This window comes from Coregonus lavaretus, assembly GCF_964263955.1.
Source record: "Coregonus lavaretus genome assembly, chromosome: 37".
Lineage (NCBI taxonomy): Eukaryota > Metazoa > Chordata > Actinopteri > Salmoniformes > Salmonidae > Coregonus > Coregonus lavaretus.
In genome coordinates, this window is record NC_140024.1 from 11,078,230 (window position 1) to 11,094,882 (window position 16,653).

At 44.5% G+C, this 16,653-nt stretch overlaps 1 protein-coding gene across 1 annotated transcript in view; it reads left to right on the top strand.

The window, feature by feature from the left end:
* The window catches only part of LOC311111616 (protein ENTREP2-like), a gene marked incomplete at its 5' end in the record, with an annotated part of 41,232 nt that extends 28,522 nt beyond the window's left edge, over window positions 1–12,710 (top strand). The window contains 8 exons of the mRNA XM_084154387.1: window positions 2,621–2,728; window positions 4,537–4,697; window positions 6,801–6,948; window positions 10,388–10,466; window positions 10,639–11,331; window positions 11,580–11,651; window positions 11,893–12,212; window positions 12,368–12,710. Of these exons, the coding sequence (XP_084010513.1) occupies window positions 2,621–2,728; window positions 4,537–4,697; window positions 6,801–6,948; window positions 10,388–10,466; window positions 10,639–11,331; window positions 11,580–11,651; window positions 11,893–12,212; window positions 12,368–12,583 (1,797 nt within the window). The 3' untranslated portion in view covers window positions 12,584–12,710. The remainder of the gene's footprint in view (window positions 1–2,620; window positions 2,729–4,536; window positions 4,698–6,800; window positions 6,949–10,387; window positions 10,467–10,638; window positions 11,332–11,579; window positions 11,652–11,892; window positions 12,213–12,367) is intronic.
* Window positions 12,711–16,653: the final 3,943 nt, after the last annotated feature.

The window sequence follows — 16,653 nt, forward strand, 5'->3', positions numbered from 1 at the left end:
CCACCCTTTGCCTTGATAGTTTTGATGTCTTCACTATTATTCTACAATGTATAAAGAAAAACCCTTGAATGAGTAGGTGTGTCCAAACTTTTGACTGGTAGTGTATATGCTATGCATACTAATCTTCCTTCACAAAGCAACAGCATGATTTCGCACAGCAACAAAACAGCAATAACATTCTACCAGAAACTCCACAAAACATAACATTGGGATTTTCAAAACTTGAATTCCAATCTATACTTTTTATTTCACATTATGCTTTTGATGCGACTGAACAATGACATGTACAGTACATATTCAATGCCTAGATCTCTGGAATATCAGTCTATTTTTATCTCTCTCCTTGAAATTGTAAGTGAAGCTCAAGAATCATTCATTTTGCGTCCTCCTCTGTCTATTCCTTTCCCCCGGAGTGAGCCATTGAACTTACCATTGATGCCGGTTTGTTTGGTAGATTTGATGCACAAGGTGATGCAACACTGCAAAAATAGCTAAATAATAAAATAGGCTACAGTACACTGAATGAGGACATGTGTCTCCTGATACTCCCAGTATCTGGATTGGGTTTGTGTGACTAACAAGGCATGGAATAGGAACGTATCCCAAAAAGATGAGGAGAAATCAGCTCTGTCAACACCTCAAACAAGATATAATGCAAAGGAAAATAAACTAAATGTCTCCTTTTTGAAAAGGGTAAATCCATTACTATGCATGTTTATACTCAAGTACCAATCTACATGTATTATTCATCTCTCTAAGTACACAGGAGTGTCTCTGCCAAGCTAGCACTTTGTTCCCATGTGTCAAATAAAGTGACTGAGTCAGAACTAATAACATTATCCTGTTTGCATGTTAAGGTTTGATCATATTAGGCCAGACAGGGAAGTGATAGAACATTGTTGAAGAACAGAAGTGACAGATCTGCCTCTTGTTTGACCTATAGGTCTGTCTACTCTCCTTGTCAAATATCTCTCCACAGCTACTCTGACACTATGCCATACTGTGGTACTTCTATGTGCAGTGAATATCCCTATGAAAATAATACTGTGTTCCAAACAAACATTGTTCACCCATAATAGCCCTCTATTGTCTGTTTGAAAATGTAAGCACAGTATTTAGTATGAGAGTCAAATACCATGGTAATTTGTGGTCCTCACTGTGCTTAGCTCAGGCTGTGCATTTCTCCCTATTCAGTATCCACATGATCAGAATGCCAGAAGATAGCTATTAGAAAAAGAACAGAACTGTATGGGTGAGGACACTTACCGGCTTATTATTTCACCTTTATGTCTAGCCAAGTAACAAAGAAAAGCAACATGGGGTGAAATCAAGAGCCTATTTTCAGGTTGCATGGGGTTCAATTTCACTAGTATGCATATTAATTATTGCTGAGAATTCAATAAATTAGTTTATGTCAGTGCATAACCTTGGAACACAGACGCCTCTTCAGGGGTCTATTATCACCTTACCTACAGAGACTAGGAAGAGAGATGGTTCCATGTTGATCCATGCTCGTTTACAATGGAGCTGTTATTGTAAAGCTGTGTTGAAGTACTCCACATACCAACCTTATAGGAGATTGTTTTCGGGACAGGAGTTTTTCTTGACCATGCAACCTGAACAGAAAAACTCTGGGCCTTAAACCACTGTTCATGGTCTTGGTTGGTTACCATGGTCCATGCTGGTGATGAGATGTCCGATTTCACAGTGTTTCTGTAAGGCCCCTCCTCATTCCCATCTCCTGTCGGTCTCCAGAGAGGCAGGCGTTAGCTTTAAGCTGCCTGCTCATCACACAATGTGTTTCTCAAAGGGACTGACTGAGAAAGGTTCTGTTTCATAGACTCGGGACCTCACCTGCCAAATGTAGGCTGTATCTGTGAAAGGCTGTGTGAGTCTCGAGCTCTCTGGTCACAACAATACCAAGGTTATCAGAGATTTCACCTGTCATATCAATGGGAATCCATTGCATAACCTCAACAACTTTCAACATTGGTTGCCTCCCAATGGTGAACATATGTCAAAATAAAAAGAGAGCTTGGGCAAATGTCAAACTCACACAATTTTTTTACTGGCCAGTGTGGGTGTTTCATTTATTTCAAGACTGTTCCTGTGGTTGTAAGCAATGCAGCTGACAGGGGGTTCAAAGCAGCCAGTCTGGGCTGCAGTTAGCTAGCTGTCTGTAAACAGGCTTTTATGACCTGAAGTGTCAGGGCCGGCAGGGATTCATATTGCTTCATTCCCACATGGTTTAATGAGTGGAAGAGGATGGCGCTGCAGGAAATGCAGTGCTGAGCTATGAGGGTGACTGTGTTCTTGGTTGGATCATTCTCAGATTTAAGGGGCGATTTGCTGCTGTTATGATGTACTGTATCCTTCCTCTGCATTGCTCCCCTGCTAGCTAGTCCCCGCTGTGCTGTGACGCCTTGGTAATGACATCACCATTGTCTGTGTCACCTTCAGTCCGTCTCTCATTAATTTGTTCCCTCTATATTGCTCTCCTCTCTTGTGTTCTCATGCTGTAATATTTGCTAATCTTTCCTCACTGTGGCTCAAATGTGACTCCCTCTCCCTTCTCTCTCCCTCTCCCTCTTCCCTCTCTCCCTCTGCCTGGGTCCTGTAGGAGCTCCTGTTTAGTGTGTGTGCCCTGAATGTCATCTCCACCATCGTCTGTGCCCTGGCCACTGCTATGTGCTGCATGCAGATGGTCTCCACTGATGTGCTACAGATCGTAAGTAGTGTGACAGAGAACACAATGGCCACTGTCTCTGACTCTGTCTGACCTGGACTCAATGAGACTGATATATAGCCTTATGGAGAGCAGCTCTGAACCATCATGAAAGGTAAACACGCCTGGCCTTCTAATGCTGGCTTCATAATTCTCCCCCTCAGATGGTGGTAGTAGTACCAGTAGTACTGTAGTACCACACAGATTTGGAATGAATTGTCTTCGGTCTGACCAGCTTAGATAATGTCAACACACATCACGAAGGGCACCCATCCCAGAACAATTCAGAATCTCCACATCACGCTAAAAACCACAGAGGATTTGAAGAAAACAATGTAGTTGGTAATATGTTCACCTTAAAAGGCATGCTATCCTTAAAATGACCCTCTCGCATTACAAGGGAAACAATGACTGTGCCCAAAACCTAAATGCTTTGCTGTCATCAGGGAAATCAATATGGCGGGGTGGTCCCTGTGCCCTTCAGAGCAATGCTCTCAGCCCATTTAGAATGACTTTCCCAGATAATTGGTGGGCTGTAGCGCCCTCATAGCCACCATTAAAACAAAGCAATATCAGCGGACACAGAGTTTGTCTGCACCCCTTTAATATCTCTGGAGCATAAAGTTTAACATTGTATACAAGAAGGATTTGTACAGTTTATGAGCTGAGCTGTAAATTGTGTGGCCTCCTGGATGGGTATATGGCAGATAAACCCAGGGTGGGAGATTGATAGAGCTGAATGATATTAGTGAGGCAGGAGTTTGGGGCTGGAGCTGGGGCAGATGTAGGGACTAGCAATGGGACTGGTGCAGGGGCTAGAGCGGAGGCTACAGCCAACTGGAGCAGTAGGGGATTAGTTTCATCTCAGAGCACAGGGTGGCAATACAAGACATCACTAGTGATCCCAGCTACACAGTCAATGCACAGACATAATGAGCTACAGGACCATAAGCTTAAGGTTGATTTTGCACCTGGTTCAGTTTCTTGATCTTTTGTGGCTAAAAGAAAATGCAAAACAATACTTTTTGTAACCTAAAATTATACAGATTATACAGATTTGGTTGGTAAGGGCAAGGTTTTACTATTCAGTCAGAATTTCAATGAGAGGTTTTCATATCTTTGTCCTTGACTGATAATGAATATATCTATGTAAACTTTCTATGCTGTTCTTATATGACACATGATTGATGGCAGATGCAAAGCGACAGATGGGCACATTTCTCAAAGTCAGATTTGAACTTCAAAGTAGACAGGCTGAACTGCAGTGCGTCCTGAATGGGCACTTCTCAATGGCACGTCGTCGTCTGGTTGTGAGCAGGAGGAATGTGAGACACGCCACTGTTTTAAAAACACAGACCAGGAGAGATTAAACTGGCCTGTACAGCCGTTAGGTCACAGGAGGTTGAATGACAAAGGGCCTGTCTCCTCCTATTCCCAGTACACTCATAGAGCCCCTCTCAATCTGGCTTAATTCCCATTTCACAAGGAAAGATTTCAGCTCCCAGGAATAAAGCTAGCTGCCTACTAAAGCCTGCTCCATTGTGTCTGTCTTTATTAGTCTTGCCCTTAACGACTTTGCCACCGAAAATGACGCTTGCTACTGCATGTAGTTCCTTTGTCCAAGTCTCCAAAAATAAACATAATTGTGTTTGCTAGATAACCTTATTCTGGATGCCGTTTTTCTATAGAATGTTGTTGAAATTAACACATACAATGGTCCCAGTATAAAGCTTTCAGAATGAGACAAATAGACAACGGTTTACTGTCTCTGAAATAAAAGCCTGGTTTGTGTCTCTCTCTGTCTGTTTCAGTTCATGCCACACAGAGCACGAGCCCTGAGCGCTGACTGCATGACCCCCCACGGCACCATCCTGCACCAGACCCTTGACTTTGATGAGTTCATCCCACCCATCCCTCCACCACCCTACTACCCCCCAGAGTACACCTGCACCCCGGTGATGGACGGACAGAGGTATCGCAACACAACATCACACAACAAAACAGAACAAACACAACATACCACAACACAACACCTGGACCCCGGTGATGGGCGAACAGAGGTACCACAGCAAAGCAACAAAACGCAACACCTGCACCTCGGTGATAGACGTACAGATGTACTGACTGCAGCACAACCCTCTGACCTCCTAACAACCTCCCACCAGACAGAGTGTTGGCTGACCAACATAGCCCTCTCCTCTACAGCTGGTTTACAACATTACAATGATGCCTGTTTGAATGACTGGCTGTAGCATCTCCTTTGGCACCTGTCACATTGGGTTTGATATAGACTCGCGTTGCCATACCGCCAAAATCATGTCATTGTCATGCCTGGAGAATTTTGTATTGCAAAAACGGTTTGGCAACCGAGCAATCGAGGGTGAAGGGCCTTGGTCAGGGAGGTGACCAAGAACCCGATGGTAACTCTGACAGAGCTCTAGAGTTCCTCTGTGGAGATGGGAGAACCTTCCAGAAGGACAACGATCTCTGCAGCACTCCACCAATCAGGCCTTTATGGTAGAGTGGCCAGATGGAAGACACTCCTCAGTAAAAGACACATGACAGCCCGCTTGGAGTTTGCCAAAAGGCACTTAAAGGACTCTCAGACCATGAGAAACAAAATGCTCTGGTCTTACGAAACCAAGATTGAACTCTTTGGCCTGAATGCCAAGCGTCATGTCTGGAGGAAACCTGGCACCATCCCTACGGTGAAGACTAGCCAGGATCGTGGGAAAGATTAACGGAGCAAAGTACAGAGAAATCCTTGATGAAAACCTGCTCCAGAGCGCTCAGGACCTCAGACTGGGGCGAAGGTTCACCTTCCAACAGGACAACGACCCTAAGCACACAGCCAAGACAATGCAGGAGTGGCTTCGGGACAAATCTCTGAATGTCCTTGAGTGGCGCTCCGGTACCGCTTGGCGTGCGGTAGCAGAGAGAACAGTCTATGATTTGGGTGACTGGAGTCTTTGACACATTTTTTGGCCTTCCTCTGACACCGCCTAGTATATGGGTCCTGGATGGCAGGAAGCTTGGCCCCAGTGATGTACTGGGCCATACACACTACTCTCTGTAGCGCCTTACGTCGGATGCCAAGCAGTTGCCATACCAGGCGGTGATGCAACTGGTCAGGATGCTCTCAATGGTGCAGCTGTATAACTTTTTGAGGACCTGGGGACCCATGCCAAATCTTTTCAGTGTCCTGAGGGGGAAAAGGTGCTGTCGTGAAGAGCATCTCTTCACGACTGTCTTGGTGTGTTTGGACCATGATAGTTTGTTGGTGATGTGGACACCAAGGAACTTGAAACTCTCGACCGCTCCACTGCAGCCCCGTCGATGTTAATGGGGGCCTGGTTGGCCCTCCTTTTCCTGTAGTCCACGATCAGCTCCTTTGTCTTGCTCACATTGAGGGAGAGGTTGTTGTCCTGGCACCACACTGCCAGGTCTCTGACCTCCTCCCTATAGGCTGTCTCATCGTTGTCGGTGATCAGGCCTAAATATGTATTCTGTGGAGCCCTTGATCCAAGCCACTCACAATGCTCAGTACAGACTATTAGAATGTTGTAGTGGTTTGTTAAGGAGCACTGGTAACATCCATGGACTTGTGTAAATGTGCCATTGATCTCCTTCCCCTTGGTATAAGAGAGTCAGTTCTATTCCCACATCTTTGAAAGCATGCTGATCCAGCTGCTTGGCTAGATGCCATGTGTTGTTGTCAATTAGGCTGTAAATAGAAACATGTAGAGGAACCCATTATTGAGTCCCCTAGCTGAGGGCAGAAACATGTCATGACATCATCATGTGCTGGATGATTGATTCCGACACTCAAGTTGTATTTTATACTTTGCCACTTCACAGGAGAATGGGTTTTAATTAAAAAAAGATGGCTCTTGCATGGGTGAGATATCTTTAATTAACGACACATGAAAAGCAATAAACAGTTTTGTTAATGTTTCTCAACCAACTGAATGTGTGTGTTCACTCTAAATTGAAGTGTTGCTGGATTGAGGAATAAGAGGATATTTGTATTCTTTCTCTCCTCACACCTTTCCTCCCTCCTGTTTCTCTCATTCAGAAGTCTACATCTGGACTTCCCACACTCCCCGTTCAGTGCCATCTATGGAGTGCCCATCAACAGCCCTGGGACCCTCTACCCCTCTGAGTTGCCCCCGTCATATGAGTCTGTGGTGGGGCTGGGGATGGGGCAGACCCCTGCCAGTCAGGTGAGTACCACTACCATCCTTCCCTCATAAAAGACCAGTGTACTAGCCAGCCTCTTCTAACATTATACATTCTCTATTCACAGTCTGAGAATAGTTTAGAACCCCTCTCACTGTTGAATACTTTCCTGCTTACATGCATACTGTAAGAACACAACTACAAAGGAGAGTGCTAAGAAAGGCATTTTGACTTCAGAAGAAGTTGTTGTATGAGATCACAAAGAGAGAAGGAGAAGTACACAGAGAGAAGCTAGCTAGTTAGAGACTAGCTAGTTTCTATTTGGGTTGATGATTAGTGAGGTGAGAGGATGTTATGCTCCTCTCTCTCTGTGTGTAAATGACTGCCACGGGCTCTAATAAGGGATACATAATAAAGATGTGTGACATTTCCTTCTGCAGATGACCCAATTCACTGCTGACTTCATAAGGCCTCCTGTAAGACAGCAGCACACACATACAGTGCATTCGGAAGGTATTCAGACCCCTTTACTTTTTCCACATTTTGTTACGTTACAGCATTATTCTAAAATGGATGAAATTGTTTTTTTCCCTCATCAATCTAAACACAATACCCCAAAGCAAAAACAGGTTTTTAGATTTTTTAGCTGAAAACTGAAATATCACATTTACATAAGTATTCAGACCCTTTACTCAGTACTTTGTTGAAGCACCTTTGGCAGCGATTACAGCCTTGAGTCTTCTTGGGTATGACGCTACAAGCTTCGCACACCTATATTTGGGGTGTTTCTCCCATTCTTCTCTGCAGATCCTCTCAAGCTCTGTCAGGTTGGATGGGGAGCGTCGCTGCACAGCTATTTTCAGGTCTCTCCAGAGATGTTCAATCGGGTTCAAGTCCGGGCTCTGGCTGGGCCACTCAAAGACATTCAGAGACTTGTCCCGAAGCCACTCCTGCGTTGTCTTGGCTGTGTGTTTAGGGTCGTTGTCCTGTTGGAAGGTGAACCTTCGCCCCAGTCTGAGGTCCTGAGCGCTCTGGAGCAGGTTTTCATCAAGGATCTCTCTGTACTTTGCTCCGTTCATCTTTCCCTCGATCCTGACTAGTCTCCCCGTCTCTGCCACCGAAAAACATCCCACAGCATGATGCTGCCACCACCATGCTTCACCGTAGGGATGGTGCCAGGTTTCCTCCAGACGTGACGCTTGGCATTCAGGCCAAAGAGTTCAATCTTGGTTTTATCAGACCAGAGAATCTTGTTTCTCATGGTCTGAGAGTCCTTTAGGTGCCTTTTGGCAAACTCCAAGTGGGCAGTCATGTGCCTTTTACTGAGAAGTGGCTTCCGTCTGGCCACTCTACCATAAAGGCCTGATTGGTGGAGTGCTGCAGAGATGGTTGTCCTTCTGGAAGGTTCTCCCATCTCCACAGAGGAACTCTGGAGCTCTGTCAGAGTGACCATCGGGTTCTTGGTCACCTCCCTGTCCAAGGCCCTTCTCTCCCGATTGCTCAGTTTGGCCGGGCCACCAGCTCTAGGAAGAGTCTTGGTGGTTCCAAACTTCTTCCATTTAAGAATGATGGAGGCCACTGTTGTTCTTGGGGACCTTCAATGCTGCAGAAATGTTTTGGTACCCTTCCCCAGATCTGTGCCTCGACACAATCCTGTCTCGGAGCTTTACGGACAATTCCTTCGACCTCATGGCTTGGTTTTTGCTCTGACATGCACTGTCAAATGTTGGACCTTATATAGACAGGTGTATGCCTTTCCAAATCATGTCCAATCAATTGAATTTACAACAGGTGGACTCTAATCAAGTTGTAGAAACATCTCAAGGATGATCAATGGAAACAGGATGCAGCTGAGCTCAATTTTGAGTCTCATAGCAAAGGGTCTGAATACTTATGTAAATAAGGTATTTTTGTTTTTATTTTTAATAAATTTGCTAAAATTTCTAAAAACCTGTTGTCACTTTGTCATTATGGGGTATTGTGTGTAGATTGATGAGGAAAACAATGTATTTAGTCCATTTTAGAATAAGGCTGTAACCTAACAAAATGTGGAAAAAGTAAAGGGGTCTGAATAATTTCCGAATGCACTATAGGTGTGATGGAAAAAGTATATTTTAGATGAGATACAGAAGGCACATCTTTTCTGCTAGAACATCAGAGCAGGTATAGATTTCAGTTTGATGAGTTTAATGTAACATCCTGTTTTTCCTATGAACTCATGGAGGTACTATTGTTGTCCACCTGGAGAAAATGGGAGTTGTCACTTCTTCAAGGAATATAGTTGGTTTCCTGTTTTAATGCAGCTGGGTCGTTCCACCAATTCGGTGCATTCGAGAAGTGTAACTTGGTAAAAAAACAAACATTTGATTTCATCTCATTTTAATATTGTCATAAAGAGCACATGTTCAATTTTTCCCATCTCTTGAGGTTGCATTTTTTAAAAGACTATAGTTATTGCCTATTAAGTGCCAAATAAAGTAACAGGGTTGACTGTAACAGGGTTGACGATTTCATCTTAAATCAGCCATACATCCCCTTGTGACAGGGGGAATGGACGCTTGTTGTGTGCAACAGGGAGTGGCAATTGAATGCAAGCTTAACAAAAAAATTAAACATATATTATTTGCTCTAAAATGTAATACCAAAAGGCTTCCCCCCCCATCTTTTAGAGCTTTTCGCACAGATTTTCTGAAAATGATCTTCTAACAAAGAATCTGTGAATGAGGTCAAATCAATATAGCGTTTTCTCACCTGAAGTACATACCTTTGAAGTGTTGATGCAGGGAGAGCACCCGAGGGCACTGGTTGCTGTTAGATGTATGCCTCATAGGGGAGCAGCTGCAATCGGAGGGATCTAGATCCCACTCTCATCGCTCACCTAGCAGGTTGACTAGAATAGAGGCATGGACCCGAAATGATCAGTTTGTACAGGTGACTGCAGCTTATGAACGGTAAGACTGAGGCTTTGTATTGGAACATACTGTATATTAAATGGTACTACAGACACTACACAGCATTACATGCTTCTAAGACCCTGGTTATCCTTTTTCATATTCACTGCTATGATTTAGAAATACTCATCATGATGGGATGAGAAAGCAAGCACACATAACACATAACATAATAAGCATACAATTATCTAAGAAAACCACATTATAGTGACAGTTCACCACCTCTAAAATCCCAATGGAATTCCTGATGTAGAGTGGATGATGTGTGCTTAGAGAGCCCTCTACTGGCCAGAGTGTGGTACTGAGCACATGGTTGCCAGATGTGTCGGGAAGAAGCAGAGGCCTCTGACAGATGTTCTCCAAAAGGATTCTCCGCCTCTCCCACCTGTTCCTCATCTTTAATATGGGTTTCACTAATGGCAGAATTATTTGGTTCCCTCACTCACTATCCCTTTGGAAATGTGTCTCCTTTGTTAACTGTAAGAACTAATAATTTATGTGTGTGTGTGTGTCCATTTGCTCCTCTCTGCAGGTCACTACCAGCATTGATCAGCAGGCCACTGAGTCCAGCCTCTGTGAGAGAAACACCACAGCTGGTCTCAGTACTCAGGGTAAGGAAGGCTTAATCACTATCACTACAGCCATCCCTCACACCACATTGACTGTGTGTGTGAACAGGCTGGTGTATCTCATCCATAGGGTTGAGCCATGTTTGATATCTATGCCTGTACTGGAGTTTGGTCTGTGCAGCTGATGCTTGTGCTCTCCTGTGTCCTGTCCTAGCCTCTGTGGACAGTGCCTCTCTAATGGTATCAGAGGAGGTGGCAGAAATTCCAGACCACAGTTGCTCTTCAGAGGATCTCTGTTCCCTGGAGGTGCAGGGCTCTGACTCCTCTCCCTACGGCACGCTGCACACCGCCCCGACTGATGGCAGCTGTATCAGTCTAGAGCTCAGTGCCCGCTTCTCCCACCGCCACCATGGCCTGGCCCGGCTCAACGACACTGGCTACAGCGATTCCTCCCACAACCAGGACTCCATTCCCCGCTCTCCAAACTGGTCCATAGAGAACATCAACACACTGGAGCACGAGGAGGCCAAGGGAGGAGCAACGCTACACACACACCTCAGAGAACGAGCCAGTAGGAAGCAGCTGATTCTTCATGTTCCTCCAACTCCTCCCTCCCTGCCCTCTGCCTCCACCTCTGCATCCACAGCCTCCGTAGAGGCAGCCTCAGCAGCCCAGAGCCTCCCTACCTGCCCCTCCCCGTCCCCCCCTGCCCGGCCCCGTGGCTCCCGGCTGTGCTTCAGTGTGTGGTCCCCATCCTCCTCTTCCTCCTCCCCGGCCTCGCAGCCCCCTTCTACCTCTGCGCCCGCAGAGCGACCCCGCATGCTCCGGTCTGGCAGGCGGTATCTCAAGCTGGCTCGAATCGTACGCTCCACCAGCGACCCTATCTCCTGTACCTCCATATCTGGAAGTACGTTAGTTGCTCCTGTGTCGGCACGGCACTGCTCCTCATGGGTTGTTGCACTAACATGTTGGTTAGGAAAGATTCTGTCATTACTGTTGAGATGAACAGGGTTAATCAGACCACACTTGCCACTGTGACTGTAGTGATAAGTGATACAATTATAGGTAACTAGCATCACTTAATTTGGTGAAATGCAAATAATATACTTTAGCATGAGTACTTGTTCACCATAAAGTTAACATCTCCCTCTGCAGGTGACAGCTGTGGCTGCCCCTCTGCAAGCAACCCTCCTCCTGAAGATTCTCCTCAGACTTCACCAGAGCAAGGTAACGCCCACCACACCAGAGCCTTTACCACCTCTCAACGATGTATGCCTTTCACATTTCCCCACCAGGTCACTCCCCACCTAACCTGGCAGTCTACACGTACCTCTGGCCAAAACACCCATTTAGAACAGCAACTCGTAGGAGAAAATAGCGTTCACCTACAGAATGTGCAAATGTGTTGAATGTGTTGAGTCCCGCCTGATTGGATGTTGTTGTCTGTTTGTGTCTTCGGTATGTTCAGAGTCTACAGAGGTGTCAGCTCCTCTCCACACCGCTGCCAAAGTCAGCACCTGCAGTGGCAGGAAGCAGAAGGAGGGGAGGAAAGTGGACATCCGCCTCAAACCACGAGCCCTGCACACGGTCTCCAATGAGCGCCCACACTCTCTGGCTGACCTCAAGACGTATAAAGACACCAAAATCCTGGTGGCCAAATTCCTGGAGCACTCCAACTGTAGTTTACCTCCAGAAGTCCAGCAAGTGGTCAACAGCATCAAGTATGTCATCAAGTCTGACGAGAGACACATGGAGGAAGCTATATTCAGTGCCAATGTCATAGATCAGGTACGTCTATCGATGGGCATGAGTATGAATGCATATGAATGCATAAAATAAGCTGGTCTGATAACTTAATGAAACCATTGTTGGATCATTCTGGTCTAAATTGTTGGTCAGTTATATTTATGGATTTGTTTGTTTGTGTCTGTTACTTTGCACAGGTGATGACACAGTCACAACGCATCATCGGCAGCCCAAGGAAGCGTGCCCATGAAGACCTGCACCTCCAAAGCTGTGGGGCCTTGAGTTCCCCTTCCTCATCCCTGCGCCGTCCACCTACAGCACCAGGGCCTCCCAACCCCCCTGCTCCCCTGGACTCCTCTCCCTCACCCTCTGAACGCACTCAAAGCCTTTTGTGTAGAGAGACCATCCTTTGACCGCCTTCCCTCCCCACCAAGGACTCAACCCCTATCTCTATCTCATAGTGCCCTGTGAGACCGTGCCAAGACATCAGCAGAAACAGACTCAGCAAGTCATGTCTGGAGTGGATTGGCTTCTGTTCTCTCTCATATCAAAAACACCAGAATGTTCTCTTCTCCCTCAGGGGATTTTTTAACAGTCTTAACCCTGTAAAATACACTTGTAAGCCAACTAAATGGAGATGTCATGATGAAAAACTAGTGCTCTACTTTATCAAAAGGAAAAAAACAACTTTGTATTAAAACTGTGAACTGGACAGACTTGGGATGGTACTAGCTCCTGCAGACTTTGTGGATTCTAACTCTGATTGGCTGTGTGCCACTGTGTGCCACTGCAGGACAGAGAACTTGACAGAAGTGGATTATTTAATTTACCTCAATGTGTTACCATTCTTATCAGTGTTACAATAAAATATGACTTTCTATGTTGTAGTCGACCTCCTTCTTTCAACAATGGCATATCATTTGAACATAACATACTTTTTTAGGAGGCGCGAGAGGCACAGAAGACCATGCTTACAGAAGATACAGTGAGAGAAAAAAGTATTTGATCCCCTGCTGATTCTGTACGTTAGCCCTCTGACAAAGACATGATCAGTCTATAATTTTAATGGTAGGTTTATTTGAACAGTGAGAGACAGAATAACAACAACAAAATCCAGAAAAACGCATGTCAAAAATGTTATAAATTGATTTGCATTTTAATGAGGGAAATAAGTATTTGACCCCTCTGCAAAACATTACTTAGTACCTGGTGGCAAAACCCTTGTTGGCAATCACAGAGGTCAGACGTTTCTTGTAGTTGGCCACCAGGTTTGCACACATCTCGGGAGGGATTTTGTTCCACTCCTCTTTGCAGATCTTCTCCAAGTCATTAAGGTTTTGAGGCTGACGTTTGGCAACTCGAACCTTCAGCTCCCTCCACAGATTTTCTATGGGATTAAGGTCTGGAGACTGGCTAGGCCACTCCAGGACCTTAATGTGCTTCTTCTTGAGCCACTCCTTTGTTGCCTTGGCCGTGTGTTTTGGGTCATTGTCATGCTGGAATACCCATCCACGACTCATTTTCAATGCCCTGGCTGAGGGAAGGAGGTTCTCACCCAAGATTTGACGGTACACGGCCCCGTCCATCGTCCCTTTGATGCAGTAAAGTTGTCCTGTCCCCTTAGCAGAAAAACTCCCCCAAAGCTTAACGTTTCCACCTCCATGTTTGACGGTGGGGATGGTGTTCTTGGGGTCATAGGCAGCATTCCTCCTCCTCCAAACACGGCGAGTTGAGTTGATGCCAAAGAGCTCAATTTTGGTCTCATCTGATCTCAACACTTTCACCCAGTTCTCCTCTGAATCATTCAGATGTTCATTGGCAAACTTCAGACGGGCCTGTATATGTGCTTTCTTGAGCAGGGGGACCTTGCGGGTGCTGCAGGATTTCAGTCCTTCACGGCGTAGTGTGTTACCAATTGTTTTCTTGGTGACTATGGTCCAAGCTGCTTTGAGATCATTGACAAGATCCTCCCGTGTAGTTCTGGGCTGATTCCTCACCGTTCTCATGATCATTGCAACTCCACGAGGTGAGATCTTGCATGGAGCCCCAGGCAGAGGGAGATTGACAGTTATTTTGTGTTTCTTCCATTGCGAATAATCGCACCAACTGTTGTCACCTTCTCACCAATCTGCTTGGCAATGGTCTTGTAGCCCATTCCAGCCTTGTGTAGGTCTACAATCAGGTCCCTGACATCCTTGGAGAGCGCTTTGGTCTTGGCCATGGTGGAGATTTTGGAATCTGATTGATTGCTTCAGTGGACAGGTGTCTTTTATACAGGTAACAAACTGAGATTAGGAGCACTCCCTTTAAGAGTGTGCTTCTAATCTCAGCTCGTTACTTGTATAAAAGACACCTGGGAGCCAGAAATCTTTCTGATTGAGAGGGGGTCAAATACTTATTTCCCTCATTAAAATGCAAATCAATTTATAACATTTTTTACATGCGTTTTTCTGGATTTTTTTGTTGTTATTCTGTCTCTCACTGTTCAAATAAACCTACCATTAAAATTATAGAATGATCATTTCTTTGTCAGTGGGCAAACGTACAAAATCAGCAGGGGATCAAATGCTTTTTTCCCTCACTGTACATGGCGCAACTTAATAGTTTTAAAGAATAATAAAATACTGTATCTATGTACAAAACACACAAATTGTGTAATATTTAGAAAACCTTGGTCATTGTAACTTACGAAATATCAAGAGCTTGTGGTTTTATAAACTATTCTGGATCAGCTAGGTTGACATCCAATTGGCGATAGATTTTCAGGTGAATAGAAAATCAGCATAGAAACAATATGCACATTCTCCCAACAGAAGTGTTTCCATCAAACTGACTTATTAGTGGATAAAATGCTGTGTGTGATGATGTAGTGTATATAAAATGACTTTTGCACTTAAGTTTTCATGTACTGAATAAATCAATTGAAGTTTAAAGGGATAGTTCACCCAAATTACAAAATGACATATTGGCTTCCTTACCCTGTAAGCAGTCTATGGACAAGGTATGACAGCAATCCCTGGCACTGTTTCCATATGCTAATGTTTTAAGATTAAGTCCAAATCATGAGACAGTATCTAAAAATGATTGTGAACCTCAAGAAAGTCACTTATAGATGTTTTGAACATGTGTCATCGTGACATGCGGCACTTTGGGGTGGACCCAGCGGTGAAAGTAGATTACATTTTGTCCCGGTATGGGACTATGTGTGCACGCACCCAAAAAATGATGGGTCTAATCATAAAATTACATATAGAATCCCTATTATTTCAAAAGGATCTCTGTGGGCCTAAAATGTCAGTGTTCTCATTGAACCACATCGCATTTTGGAGTATATAGGCTGCTATACCACCCGTTTTCAAGTTTTTCATGCCTCTGACATGCGGTAATGATAAATAATGGTGTAATAGCCTACAGTTTTTTTGACATTTTGTTTTAATTATTGTGATAGGCTCATGTTTTACTGGTATGGTGTACCCCCACTATTTATTTTGCTGGGACTCTGTACCGGACAGTACCACCTTACTTTCACCCCTGGATGGACCCAACTGTCTCAATCAGTGAGAGAAGATTTGAAATAGACAAAATGGCGGCGTACACATTGTTGCATTACTTCATGGAGCAAAACATTTATTTATTTTAATAACTGAGCATTTTTCAAATTCTAACGAACCACCTGCAACTGGACACGGACATTTTAGAAGATACATGTTTGGCCGAATCAAGAACGAAGATAGTTAATGTTGGTCGAAAATTCACTGCTACGCCAAACAGTACCTATCCTGTAATGGCTAATGGAGCATCACATCAGCCCATTACAATCTGCTAGCAACAGCGTCATTCAAATTATAGCCTACTCTCGATATTTATTAGAACATTTGGATGAAGCTCATCACCGTGCATATAACCACCATAAGTTATGAAGTTATGAAATAAGTTATGAAGTTCATCATAACTTATTCCATCTGCCTATAAACTCTACATGCTTTTATATGTCGTGTGTTAGTAGGCTACAACATCATCGCTTACGACATTATGGTTTTTCTATCAATATTTGTGCATAAAAGCGTTTCCATCGCAATTGTCGCATAATCTATTTCACCAACCCAAAAAATATCTGACCTTCTTCTTCTTTAAATTTGTATTGTCACAGCCTCCCTATTTAATCTATTTGTCTTATCTAGCCCTGTGTTTCCGCCTACTGTTCTGGAGTGGGAATTCATTACACTTTGTGAGACAAAAAGGGACGGGACAAAGGATGGGGAAAAGGGAGAAAAACTGCCGTACCAACTAATCTTAGACCCTTTAAAACCTCACCACTATCTGATCCTACACCAGGCCAGCAGCCTGGGAGGACAAGACACTATCGTTCAACACACCGTGTAACTCTTCTGCAGTAAAATCACTTACACCCAAGTACTTTTCTGCAGCTGCCAGCACAACATCTATTTTCTGTGATTTACGTTCCATTTCTGCGGTACAATTG